Source organism: Mercenaria mercenaria, chromosome 8 (assembly GCF_021730395.1).
Source record: "Mercenaria mercenaria strain notata chromosome 8, MADL_Memer_1, whole genome shotgun sequence".
Taxonomy (NCBI): domain Eukaryota; kingdom Metazoa; phylum Mollusca; class Bivalvia; order Venerida; family Veneridae; genus Mercenaria; species Mercenaria mercenaria.
In genome coordinates this window covers 16732085-16747338 of record NC_069368.1, presented here as the reverse complement: position 1 = coordinate 16747338, position 15254 = coordinate 16732085, and the positions used below count along the sequence as shown (strand labels likewise).

The 15254-nt window shown below is 35.3% G+C and overlaps 1 protein-coding gene across 1 annotated transcript in view; it reads right to left on the bottom strand.

The window, feature by feature from the left end:
* Positions 1-468: 468 nt before the first annotated feature.
* Positions 469-15254, bottom strand: part of LOC123522971 (shiftless antiviral inhibitor of ribosomal frameshifting protein homolog) — a 21462-nt gene continuing 6676 nt past the window's right edge. Inside the window, exons 2-8 of the mRNA XM_045300521.2 lie at positions 13025-13119; positions 8681-8792; positions 6638-6678; positions 5527-5664; positions 4089-4189; positions 2814-3013; positions 469-1244 (exon numbers count right to left, since the gene is read on the bottom strand). Coding sequence (XP_045156456.2) covers positions 1018-1244; positions 2814-3013; positions 4089-4189; positions 5527-5664; positions 6638-6678; positions 8681-8792; positions 13025-13119 — 914 coding nt within the window. The 3' untranslated portion in view covers positions 469-1017. The remainder of the gene's footprint in view (positions 1245-2813; positions 3014-4088; positions 4190-5526; positions 5665-6637; positions 6679-8680; positions 8793-13024; positions 13120-15254) is intronic.

Sequence of the window (15254 nt, the reverse complement as noted above, 5' to 3'; positions counted from 1 at the left end):
TGCCACTAGCATTGCTGGGCAGAGCCGATGTGGTTTTGTTCTGTGAATACAGTAATTGCATCTGACTAGATTCGGAATGACCAGGGTCGTTTTGATGTTTTTTGTACAAAAGACATGGCGTTGCTCGACCGAGGTAGAAACAGAGCTATTGAAAGTGAAGTTGAAGCAGGCAAAATTCAAGATTTATTGATCCATAACCTACAGATCAAACACAAACACCCATATATATAATTGAGCCGTGCCATGGGAAAACCAACATAGTGGGTGTGCGACCAACATGGATCCAGACCAGCCTGCGCATCCGCGCAGTCTGGTCAGGCTCCATGCTGTTCGCTTTTAAAGCCTATTGGAATTTGAGAAACTGTTAGCGAACAGCATGGATCCTGACCAGACTGCGCGGATGCGCAGGCTGGTCTGGATCCATGCTGGTCGCACACCCACTATGTTGGTTTTCCCATGGCACGGCTCATATATCAACCATTTCATTTATTTGTGCTTTTGATGATAAGTAAAACTTTTTTTAAGATTGAAAAAAGCAGCAGCAACATAAAACATTGATGTATTAATAAACAAGGTTAAAGATGCACACAAAATAGCCTGAATTAAGACTACGTGTACATTGTATCCTGTTATTTTGAAAATTCTAATGTTCATACATTGACGAACGCTTATATCTTCGTTGTGTCAAAGCCGACGCAGACAGCAGCAATATTAGGAAAAACAGCAATCAATTACTTTCTTATAAAATTTCTAAACGATACATACAAGCATGAGCATATTGTAGGAACATGTTTACTTGGAATTATATTATGTTCTGTTATTCAATGTGTAAGTTAGTCGGCAGGGTTTACACATGCTTGAGCGCCAGAAACATAATAATCCTCATATAATACATAAAATTATTATGATTTATTTACAGTTACATTAAAGGCAAAACGAAGCTCAAGTATTATTTTCAAACAATAGATAAATTTAAAGATATGTACAAAAGGAAATATCACAGTTAAAAATATGAAATCAAAAATTGTCGCCATTTCTGCCACTATGACCGCTACTCTCGCTCCTTGTCTCGTCTATATCCGCGAGACTTGGTTCGTAAGGAGCGTGCGGTGGTGCTAATTCATCTTGGGTCAAAAAGGTTTTCACCGTGGATCCCGTGCTAACATGGCTGTCACTGCCCTGACCCGGTACCTGGACTTGCAGGGATCTAGGATGTACACAGTACGGAACGATAGGCTCATTGGCTGAAACAAAAAAGAGAGCCGTTAAATGGGACTAGTTTATCTTTAACAATGCCAACGAGAGACGCCTTCAACACACGCAACTGATATGGACCTGTCGTTAACATCATGTGTTCTTAGAACGTAGTTGTTTCTACTCGATCTTTGCCCTTGTTTTCATAATCTATAAAAGTTAAAGAGAGACTAAAAATCTTTGAGAAATGATTCCTGATAATACTGCAACTATATTGTATGGTGCTAAAATTGCTACTGCATTAACATAATTAATTACACTGTGTAACTATAAATTTCAGATCTGTAACACCACATGTCTCTTTGTAGGTTGCATAGATTAAGAAAGTCAGCAGTTTTTTTACAAACATAGGTTTATCACATGTTTGGCGTCGTGGGAGTGAAATAAAGACATTACATTAATTTGGTAATACATTAATGTAATATGAGCCGTGCCATGAGAAAACCAACATAGTGGGTTTGCGACCAGCATGGATCCAGACCAGCCTGCGCATCCGCACAGTCTGGTCAGGCTCCATGCTGTTCGCTTTTAAAGCCTATTGGAATTGGAGAAACTGTTAGTGAACAGCATGGATCCTGACCAGACTGCGCGGATGCGCATGCTGGTCTGGATCCATGCTGGTCGCAAACCCACTATGTTGGTTTTCTCATGGCGCGGCTCATATAGCTTTGACGTTGACGTCGTTTTAGAACATCGCATTTTATTATTTTATTCAACGAGTTTAATGAATATGAAAAGGCACGCATGCAATATCCTCTATTTATTTACAAAATGTATTATACTGAGAATCAATCCACGTATAAACACATCACCCTCTTAAACAGTTTCTATCCCACCCCAAACATTTAAATTTATTCTTAACCTCTCAACTCCAAACCCTTCCAAATCTTCCACACTCATTAACCGTCTCTCTAACCCGATCTGCTGTTGTTCCTTTTCGTAAAACATTTTCATTTCCTCAGATTCGATCTCTTTGATTCAGTCTTTTTCTAAGCTTTCTTTCCTGAGTATTTCTACATTTTTTTAAAGAGCTGCATCGCAATGATTTGTTTACAAGTATTCGTAGCAATTTCAAAAACATGTCATTAAAAACGTTGGTTATGTACACATATAATCGTTAACAACAGGTATAGAAGTTTTTACTATAAGGCATTTTCGGAAATAAATGACTAGTCCCTTACGCATGTAAATGTAATAAAATGCAAGATACGTAAAACACTAAAATGTACATGTACGAAAGCTCAAGGAACCATATATGCATACACCGAGTCTTTGGAGAAAGCGTAGCAACAAGATAAACACCATTTTGGACAAGACGAAACAGTCCTAACAACGGGTCTTATAGTATTTTACTGTATATATACAAAACATCATATTGATAAACGTCGACTCAAAACACACGAATGACAGATATTTAAAGTCTTTCATAAGGTAACATCTGTCACTGTTGTTTAATAATTAACAGCGTTTGCAATACCATAGAAACTCTGTTTCCAACTATAAGATAATCAATGAGTTTTGAAACAAAAACTATTTAAGGAACATATCGAAATACTCACGTTGCCTTTGCGGACATCGATTGTAGCAGTTAAATGCCGTACACTCGTGTGCATACCGTGCACGGCGGCCTCGCTCATTCTTGAGTGGTTTGAGAATGTACTCCGGTTCACAGAGCTGTATCATACATCGCCAGCACAAACATTTGCTTTTCCCTGTAAGTCCAATGTCTAAAATGCCTATGTCCATCATCCCAAAAGCACTGCAAGATAAATGCCCATTGCATCTTTACGTGTTCTCTGAAATGTTTGTATGATTACCATACTTGATACTTACCCTTACCCTGCTAAATTTCTATAATGGACTGGTCCATCATTCAATTTGGGCAATACTATTTATTATTCGAAGGGGTGTTTACTGAAAATTTACTGACTGAATAGCGAACAGTGCAGACCATGATCAGCCTGTGCAGGCTGATCTTGGTCTGCACTGGTCGCAAAGGTAGAATCTCTTGCCGCCAGCAGGCTAAAGGCTAATAAACAATCTTGAACCTTTATCGAGTATTGCCTAGTCTAACTTCTTTATTACGGAAGTTCATCATTTGGTATATTTAACAAGAATTTTATGCATAAAATAATCACTTCAAATTCATACCCGTGTATAAAATATAAATGAGCCGTGCCATGACAAAACCAACATAGTGGCTTTGCGCAGTCTGGTCAGGATCCATGCTGTTCGCTAACGGTTTCTTTAATTGCAATAGGCTTTGAAAGCGAACAGATAGATCCTGACCAGACTGCGCAGATGCGCAGGCTGGTCTGGATCCATGCTGGTCGCAAAGCCACTATGTTGGTTTTCCCATGGCACGGCTCAAATTATTCTGATATAGTAAGAAACTTGGCATAACCGTTGTTTGATTTTTTTTCATTCTTGTTTTAACAATTGTTAATACATATTTAATTCAGCTATTTATTGTTGAAAGGTAGAATACGAATTATTTTAAAACTTCTACACACTTTTCCTCATTTTATACCGTATTTGACGATGATTTACTAACATTCAAGGAAAATCAAATAAAACTATCAATGGCCGCAGATGTGTTGGAACAACAGAAATCAGTGAGCAAACATCATCATAACATAACATGAAATTAAAAGTTAAACTTAGTTGTTACCAAACTTTAAAGAATGTGAAAGTTATATTTGATCTACATTCGGAAAATTTAACCTAATGAATATAGTTCTGAATGTATATATGTAAGTTAATGAATGATCCAAGTTCTGCATACTGAAATCAGCTTTTAAGGTCGTTTTTCACATAAAAAAGTGAACACCTACTGAAATTCGTTGGAACATGGGCACTGGAACTTTGCCCACCCGTACTCTTGGTCGCTCGGGATTGCGTCACGCTTTCGTTTACACATAATACACCTGGATACCTATAGGGAAACATGTAAGATCAGTAAATTAATTGAAATGTGTACTACACGTAAGAATATGCATGTACTTAAAGTTCAGAAATACATGTACGATTTTCATGTAAACGTTTCAAGAAATCACGATTCAGAGATCAGTTAAATTAAGCGATAAATCACAGTAAGGCCAGAATTGCTACATTCTTACATGCTCATTGAAAAAAAAATCATGCTGGAATTCGTTTATCCGGGTATTAATGACGTCATACCTGTACGAAAATAGGACCTGTTTTACAGCTGTAAAAGACCTGTATTTTGAAATTACAGCTGTAAAAGACCTTAAGTGGATAATTACCAGAAATGCAGTTGAAATTTACACATGTAAAACAATTGTAGGTCTCAAAAATACAGCTGTAAATATTTTAGTTGAAAGTTACAGCTGTAAAATGGTCATTTCTCAAAATTACAGCTGTAACATTTTTTGGAGGGAAACGTGACTGTCAGCCATCTTTAATGCATTTTGGCGGGATATAACTGAAATTCACGGGAGAGACACCACATCATCTAAAATATTGGAATTTTAGCCATTATGTACGGAAGCCCTGGAGGGACATTTATTACTTATTACCTATAATTTAACACTTTACTCTTTATTTTAAACTGATAAGTTTAAAGGAAATAGTAACAAAATTGTCATATGTTTTCATGACATTGAAGGTTTTGTAAACAAGATATGATGCATAGTTTCTACTTTGTATCCTACTCTTTAAGTTTGCAATTGCTATACTAGAAACATATTTGATATTGTTCTTTACTTACTAGATCATTTATTTTGCCATTTGTGTAGTAATTGCTACCCTTCCTAGAGAATTACAATTCATCCTAAAACCTTTTGTACTTCTGCTTTCGTCCCTTAAAATAATGTTCCCTTTTTCAACACCTGTTATATTTCTACAGCTGTAACTTCTAAGCACTTTTACAGCTGTAACTTTTTCTTTTTTACAGTTGTAAGTTTTTTTTACAGATGTATCTCATTTGCATAATTCGACCTGTTTACAGTCGTTTTACAGCTGTAATTTGAAATATACAGCTGGAAAATCAATGTTGTTATATAAAATCTACAGGTGTAAAATTGAAATAATCATGATTGTAATTTTGAACAAAAATACAGGTCTGTTAGAGCTGTAAAATTTCGTACAGGTATGCACTCTTACCAGTCCGCACGTCAACAGTAACTGTTGTTTATCGCATAATATATAGCTTGACCTTCTATCTAATCGAGTCATGTCAGAAGTATGAACTTTCAATAATAAATCGTGTTCTAATGAAAATAAATAATACAGAAGAGTATATGAACGTACGGGTTTTCTAGTAGGTACTTTTCGCCACCACATATTGTCACAATATTTGCATCCAAACTGCCTGATTTCTGCTCCAATCACGTCTCGTCTTGCCAAGTCCCGTATAACGTTATTTTGTCGGACAGTGACAATTTGCCACTGTAAATACACCGTTCAAAACATTATTATTAGATTTTTAATTAAGAATTAATGTATAGAAAAACCGTGTTTTAACGTTATTAATACACGGAAAGAGGTTATACGTCCACAAACATACTGGCGACGGATAACCGATTCTGATGTATTCATTTAGGTAAAACACGATTTTGCTATACATTATTTCGATTCTAATATGCCCTTAATCTAAAACATTAGATAAAATATAGTAGCGCTCTTTCTTGGTCGCAACAAAAACATTGACGTCATTGCACGTTAACGTGACGTCATTTTAGCGTAAGCGTGTTTTAACAGAAACAAGCATATTAGAATAATATTTATGATACAAATGTTTACCGTATATTTTGGATAACCGTTAACAATTTGTTAGCCACAAACGACGTCACATTCCAAATATACTTTGAACGACTGTAATAAAGTTTTAAAGACCCACCACAACCTAATGACCTACTGTTTCCTGCCACATAAACTTCGTGCAAATCATTCTGATAATACTGGTATAATACAGCTACTCTACAAGATGACAGGTAGACAATTTAGGCCATCCCTGAATAAATGTGTGTTCACAGCTTTATCTGCAAACTTATTCAGTCATTTTCTTTTCAGTAAAACTTACACATGAATAAACTATCTACACTGTGAACAAGTATAATGTCATACTATCTTTACAACTGTAGAATACTAAAGTATAAATTTCATGACTACTACATTAAATTTACTAATTTATATTTAGACATGAAACTCATGGTCTTGGCCTTATATATGTCACTGTCAATTTGTAACGAGATACTTGTTATTTCTCTTCTTTTTTTTCGTGAAAACTAAGTATAATTACCATCATGGAAATACAAAAAAATAAAGTTATTTTGTGGCGCGTCTTTAAGAATAAATCAACAACAAAAACGAAGGAAAACTGTTCATTTTTCAAAGGAAATAGGTTGAGACAGAAACATACCTCATCTTCTCCTATAATTTCTCGTATAGCACTCGGTTCCTCTGAAAAAGAGTGTAGAGGAACACATGATATCTAATTTACAATCTACAGTTAATAAAATGATCTTATCACATGTTTGACGTCGCGGAAGTGAAATAAAGCCCTTACGTAAATTAGTTTATCACATGTTTGACGTCGCGGGAGTGTTATAAAGCCATAAAATAAAAATGATAATACACTAGTGTAATAAAACTTTGACGTCGACGTCATTTATAGTAAAGGCGACGCCGGTCAAATTGTCTTGTTTATTTATAGTAAAAGAAAGTCGAATTTTTGATGTTTCGACAAAAAAAGGCTAACATGTGATAAAAAGAATATTACATTTGTGACTTTCCATATTGAATTTATTAAACTCGTTGAATAAAATTGATAAAATGCTCGGCAGAGCCTCGCATTTTATTATTTTATTCAACTCGTTTAATAATTTCAATTTGAAAAGACACTCCTGTAATAAAGTTTTGACGTTGATGTCGTTTATAGTATGGGAAACGTTGGCCAAATTGACTTGTTTATAATAGTTAAAGAAAGTAGATTTTTTATGTTTTGGCTGGAAAAGCTTACATGTGATTAAAAGAGGGCCATGATGCTCACCTGTTAAACTTGGCCTTGTAATCATCAAGATAAACATTCTGACCTAGCTTCATGAAGATAGGGTCAAAAATGTGGCCTCAATAATGTTAGCAAGTTTTTCCTTTGATTTGATCGGGTGACCTAGCTTTTGATCTCACATGACCCAGTTTCGAACTTGGCCTAGGAATCATCAAGATAAACATTCTGACAAAGTTTCTTGAAGATAGGGTCCAAAGTGTGGCCTCAACATGCTCAATAGTGTAAACAAGCTTTTCCTTTGATTTGACACGATGACCTCGTTTTTCACCGCACATGACCCAGTTTCGAACATGGCCTAGAGATCATCAAGGTAAACACTCTGTGCAAGTTTGTATCAAATCAAAGCATAAATGAAACCTCTATATGGCTGAAAGAGTCCATTTTTGTCTTTGCATAACACTATTTACTGTTTGCTTAGATATTTTTTCACCCCTTCGTAACTGAAAAAAACAAGTCTTTACAAATAAAAAGCACAGATGCACATAATAAACATATAATTAGAAGACATTTTTGTTTTCCTCTGGGCCAACATATGAGTGCATGCCAGTGTGGATACTTTAAACTAACATTATACTATAAGTATTTCTAGCTATTTTCTGGTTGGATTTTAACATAAGAAAATATGGCAACGCAGGGCCTCTGAAAGAAGTCAAATGCTAACTCTAAAACAATATAAAGGTTACCGCCATTATTTCAGAAATAAAAATATCATGATATTGATGTCTGTTTCTTAATATACAGTAATTCGAGTACAACTTAAGACATGTAAAGCTCCGGTCGTAATACACTTTGACGTCTTTGTAATTAAGCCTAAAGAACGTACACATTATTACCGTAAAGCATAAAACACTGCACCTTTTAAGCCTAAAGAACGTACACATTATTACCGTAAAGCATAAAACAGCACCTTTTAAGCCTTAAGAACGTACACATTATTACCGTAAAGCATAAAACACTGCACCTTTTAAGCCTTAAGAACGTACACATTATTACCGTAAAGCATAAAACACTGCACCTTTTAAGCCTTAAGAACGTACACATTATTACCGTAAAGCATAAAACACTGCACCTTTTAAGCCTTAAGAACGTACACATTATTAGCGTAAAGCATAAAACACTGCACCTTTTAAGCCTAAAGAACGTACACATTATTACCGTAAAGGATAAAACACTGCACCTTTTAAGCCTTAAGAACGTACACATTATTACCGTAAAGCATAAAACACTGCACCTTTTAAGCCTAAAGAACGTACACATTATTACCGTAAAGCATGTACACATTATTACCGTAAAGCACAAAACACTGTACCTTTTAAGCCTAAAGAACGTACACATTATTACCGTAAAGCATAAAACACTGTATCTTTTATGTCTAAAGAAAGTACACATTATTACCGTCCAGGATGAAAGAAACGGCAACTGACAAATCCCATTCGAAGTGTCTGAGCAAGGTTCCACATTGCCGGTCAGGGAATCGACCGTGAAACAGTTCACGTAGTCGACGAATCTGAAATAATTAATGGAAACTAATTATCAGGCTCATCTATACAAATCAAACCAGGCAAAAATTAATATCTTTTTACATCATAACCAAAGTGATAAAATTGTCTAGCCAGAATGCTACTGAACATGTAAAAGAAAGCATGATGTTACCAGCTGTGCTGGTAACATTGCAAACAGCCGGAGACATATCACATCGGCAGGTAAACTGAATATAAATTTAACTCACTTTAAGACCAAAATAATTTGAAACGATTATCACCTCACTATGACTTTGTTTGGAAAGAAACGTATACAGTTCTGATAATAGCGTTTGAAGTATGTGCATGTTGTCAGAATGCATAACGTTCGAAAAAAGTACAAGTTGTCAGAATGCATGATGTTTGAGGTATGCGCACGTTGTCAGAAAACGTGACGTTTGAAGTACGTACACGTTGTCAGAATGCATGATGTTTGAAATATGCACACGTTGTCAGAATGCGTGATGTTTGAAGTATGCACACGTTGTCAGAGTGCGTGTGCGTGACGTTTGAAGTACGAACATGGGGTCAGAATGCGTGATGTTTGAAATATGCACACGTTGTCAGAATGCGTGATGTTTGAAGTATGCACACGTTGTCAGAATGCTTGTGCGTGACGTTTGAAGTATGAACATGTTGTCAAAATGCGTGACGTTTGAAGTATGTACACGTCAGAATGTGTGACGTTTGAAGCACGTACACGTTGTCAGAATGCGTGACGTTTGAAGTATGTACATGTTGTCAGAATGCGTGATGTTTGAAGTATGTACACGTTGTCAGAATGTGTGACGTTTGAAGTATGTACACGTTGTCAGAATGCGTGACGTTTGAAGTATGTACACGTTGTCAGAATGCGTGACGTTTGAAGTATGTATACGTTGTCAGAATGCGTGACGTTTGAAGTATGTTTATGTTGTCAGAATGTGTGACGTTTGAAATATGCACACGTTGTCACAATGCGTGACTTTTGAAGTACGCACATGTTGTCAGAATGCGTGACGTTTGAAGTACGTACACATTGTCAAAATGCGTGACGTTTGAAGTATTTACATGTTGTCAGAATATGTGACGTTTGAAGTACAAACATGTTGTCAAAATGCGTGACGTTTTAAGTATGTACATGTTGTAAGGATGCCTGACGTTTGAAGTGTGTACATGTTGTCAGAATGCGTGATGTTTGAAGTATGCACACGTTGTCAGAATGCGTGACGTTTGAAGTATGAACATGTTGTCAGAATGCGTGATGTTTGAAGTATGTACACGTTCTCAGAATGCGCGACGTTTGAAGTATGTGCACGTTGTCAGAATGTGTGACGTTTGAAGTAAGTACACGTTGTCAGAATGCTTGACGTTTGAAGAACGTACACTTTGTCAGAATGCATGACGTCTGAAGTATGTTTATGTTGTCAGAATGCATGATGTTTGAAATATGCACACGTTGTCAGAATACGTGACGTTTGAAGTACGTACACGTTGTCAAAATGCATGACGTTTGAAGTATGTTTATGTTGTCAGAATGCATGATGTTTGAAATATGTACACGTTGTAAGAATGCGTGACGTTTGAAATACGTACACGTTGTCAGAATACATGACGTTTGAAGTATGTTTATGTTGTCAAAATGCGTGACGTCTGAAATATGCACACGTTGTCAGAATGCGTGACGTTTGAAGTACGTACATGTTGTCAGAATGCGGGACGTTTGAAGTACGTACACATTGTCAAAATACGTGACGTTTGAAGTATGTACATGTTGTCAGAATGTGTGACGTTTGAAGTATGTACATGTTGTCAGAATGCCTGACGTTGAAGTACGTACACGTAGTCAAAATGCGTGACGTTTGAAGTATGTACATGTTATGCGTTATAACGATACCTTAGCAGAAATATCTTTAGTCGCAAGTTTACTCACAACAGCGGGTATAACACAAATATACCTGATTGTAATGACAGTTAATTTCCAGGCGAAGTCTTTGATTATATACACAGTTACTTTTATTATACAAATAGGTTTCATTTGCGACCACTGTCACATGTGCACATCGAGCTCGTATTGTTATCCATATTATATCTTTATAGCGTTTTTTCTTTCTTATAGTAGCTTATTTAAAACCACTAAACAGAAACGACGTCATTGTGTTTAAAAGACGAAAAACAACGTCGAGATCCAGTTTAGCTTTTTATTTGTAGCGTAACACTTACGTATTCTTCGTGAAATAACGTACTATACTATGGATAACAAAGAACATATCAAGTATTTGACTTTTATATAGTTTTACATACATATATGTAATTAATGCACGAATCTGCTCGTTAGACGTCATATACAACACCGGAGTCATCTAAAAGTATGCGGAATGTCAGTTGGAGTAAAATCATCGGAAATGCTTGACCGGTGTTCAAGACAAACATATTAACTGTACAGACTAAGTGAAATAACTTTGGACAATCTATCTAATAAGTATTTGTATTACCGTGTTTTTCATGTTCTTCAGTCGGTTATCTTTAAAACTATTATGGAATTAAAAAAACAGACTGCCAAATTCGGCTAGATATCATGCACTATCTGTTGTAATCAATGCGATAAGACCTAGTTCAGTTCTAACTAGCATTGTAGTATAAATGGTCGTGTTTTGTTTAACATTATATAAACAATGAAAGAGAAAAACATTTTCATCTGAAGGGTGAAACTGAAATGATAACAACATAAGTTATCGTTTCCATATCAATTTGTAATACCTATTCTACTGTTTACCTGTGTCAAAGATACATGTGCTCAGAGGTACTTGACCCTCCACCAGTCCTGATAGCAAAAGTGCACAGTCCAAAATGCATTTGTATATATTGTGCTTTTACTATTTGTTTGGTGATACTACTGAACTTTCCGCTAAATGTAGTGTGAGGTAAGTTAGACAGAGATCACATTCATTAAAAACAATAAAGGAGAAAATACCATTAAACCACATGATCGGATAAAAAGACAAAATAATTTTTGCTATCTTTGACACCAGTTTGAAAAATTGTTCAATTTCGGGGCCGAAATCGTAAAAAGGATGCCCCGCCCCACTCCCCATGCAACTCCAAGACACAAAGACTTTTAAAATGAAATACTAGTCAAAATGACCAGTATACGGTTTCTTAATGTTATTCTCAAGTATTATTCTTGAATTCTTATAGTCAGTTTCTATTTACTCAGGAGACATCACCAATGAACACGAACCTTTAGATAGAACAAACACTAATAGCATGACATGATCAATAACATGATGAATAAAACAACCTGCAACAGGTTGTAAAATAGATTGGAAAATATAACTTAAAGGATTGTAAAACAAAAACAGAATGCAAATGCTCAAATCAATAAATCATGAAAACCAACGATGAAAGCAACGATTTGACTGAAATCGACGACACTTTAAAGGCACTGACCTCCAGATTTGGCTAAAAAATAATCATTCTCTCAAACTGAAGTTTGGTCATATTATGAACATTAGAATATGAGTTTTTGTTTCCAAAATATTATAAAAATTCTAAATCAAGAAAAAAAGATGACATCGTCGGGAATCGAACCCCGGATCACCGCGACTTATTATAAAGACATCCCGTCGTCGTAACCAATAGAGATATAGCTGAATTAGTTAATTACGACCTCAAAATATAGATATTTATAATCGAGACAGTTTACCTGTAAAAAAAATGTGGTAAAAACAGCAAATTCTCATGTGTTTCCGTAACATATAGTTTTTCAGTAATTAAGATTTAAAGCCTTCTTAACAAATAAAGCATTTTTTTCCAGATATCTAAATTTTTTTCAAAAAATGTGTTGTCGAATGATCTGGAGGTCAGTCCCTTTAAACTATCAAACAAAACAAAAACGAAAAACACGGAGTCTTAACATCGGAAACTTCAATAATATATGATTTTGATATGATGTGTCTCGCAACATCGTACTTATCGGTTATCGGCAGTTGAGCAGGTAAACATGTCTATTATTTATAACTGACACGGATCAACACATCTGTCGTTCCCACATTAGTCTGTCGTTAACTTTTGTTGACAATGAACGTTTACATACCGCTCAATCGAATAGTTTTCCTAACTAATTTGTACATTAATTATAGTTATACACTATTGTGATAGTAAACGGTTTATTGTCAATTTTACACCTGTATTCAAGTATACTGACATACTCAAATGTGCAGAATGATGTAAACTATACCTTTTTGAGTCGTTCCCAAGTTTCTTCATCAAAGACCCCGTGCTCTGGTGTATAATGTGGTCCGCCAGCTGCCATTGTGGCTTCTGTCAAGTATCCTTCAATATAAAGTAATCACGAGACACAACACAGCTGATAAATCCAGTTTAAACTATCGTTTTTAGAAAATAAAACTGTGTCAGTGATGTTTACCTGAATGTATTGACTGTTATGTGTTATCTCTGTATAAGGTCTTATGATGTCTTAATTAAATACTTCCTTGTTTAAGGTAAAGGAAAACAACAGATAAGTTTATGAAACAAACGGTTATAATAATACAAGCAGGAATATATTAAGGTACTCTTCTTTTTAAGTAAGAAAGCTTCCGTAAAAAGGGGGAAATAACAGGATTAATTCAAAGTATCCCAAGGCCTCGCCAAGTTGTAAAGTGGTTTATCGAACTTTTCCAAAGAAGTTGTGGGGTGAGCTAAAAACAAATTCAAATATTTGATTTTGAAGAACGAGCTAGCAAAGTGCGAAGAAATATATTTTTCTCGTTTTGTCTCCCGATTAAAATTTATTGAAATAGCAAGTAAAATCCTATTTGACTTTAACAATTATTCACATGGGATAGAGTGAGTGAAAACGTGATAGCCTAGATTTTTTTGTGGGATTTAACGTCGCATCGACACAGTTATGTTATATGGCGACTTTCAAGCTTTGATGGTAGAGGAAGACCCCAAATGCCCCTCTGTGCATTATTTAATCACGGGTGGACACCTGGGTAGAACCACACAGCACATGAAGAATTCAACACCCCGAGTAAGACTCGTAATCACATCTGTGAGAGGCAAGTCGGTGATTTAAAGTCAGCGACCACAGCCACTCGGCCATGGAGACCCTTATATCATAGTACATGTGTAATCAAATAATGTATGCTGTTGAAAAATGCAATATGCAGCAACATAATCTTACACCATAATGATGACATAGATATGTGACTTGAATAAATATATACTACAAAAATGAAATACTAAATCGCTTAAAAAATCTAACGTTGTTAAATACTGCATTTATTTTCTAACTTTGCACTTTTTAAGGATTAAAGTTTCCGAAATATAGTCCCAGTTAAAGTCTGAAATGGAGTTAAAAGTGCATTTGTATTATTCTAAGCAGGAATTCGAATTGGTCAGAAAACTATTCCTTAACCTGCCTACATTCATATACTAAACGTCAGTAACTTGAAAAGGAAAACCACAAACAGAAAAGTGGCATGCATCAAAACATATTTTCCCCTCACCAGCCAGTACAGCATGTATCAACATTTACAAACTACTTAGTTAAATCATCCGTATTTCAATGATATCAATCCAATTTTTATTAACAACTCTTTTGGGAAAACATTGCTTAAAATTGGTGTGAAATCTATCAGCGAAAGTGACTATATGCAACTTCAAAATACGTATCCTAATACATTTATTTCGGATTTGTGTCCTTAGTGAAGGTGTAATTCAGACGACAAAAATGATGACGTTACGTATCAACATTCTTTACGTCGTTTATTCACGAAGAGCTTACATTAAAATCCTTCGTTTTCGGCACATTTTAACACACGATTTATTGTAAAAGCGACAACCTAGACTGTACAGTTTTCTTAATATGCGAACTAAAGAAAAGGTCAGAAATCATATAATTGACTTCATACATGACAAAAGAAAATGAATTCGAATTAAGTTAGTAAAGTCGCAAGACAAGTGCGTTATTTTGTACGTATACAAATAAAAAAAAAGCAAGTCTACTACTAATAAGCTTTGATAATGTGGCAGTTGAGTCGAATAAGTCCAGGGGTGTTCAAAGATAATCCGTCATAGATCCATTATAAAGCAAGTATTGGATTTACCTGTATTGGAAAATAAACAGTGTCGATTATATTGAGGTCAACTGCCACATTATCAAAGTTTATTAGTATGCCCCAACGATAACTTGATATTTACAAACATGACTATAAATAGATTAAAATGGAACAGAGGGAATTCAACATTTTTCAAACATGTTACAATCTAAACATTTCTAGATTTTGTACCAGTTACGAATTAGCTCAGTGGTAAAGCATACTGTCCATGTTCAACAGATCTTTTGCCGTGTGGGTTCGAAACTCAGCATGGACATTTCATTTTTATTTCACTCTTGCATAAAAAATAAGATTCCTTCATGAGCTCTGTGACAACATGACCGAAAGGTATCTAAAGGCGAT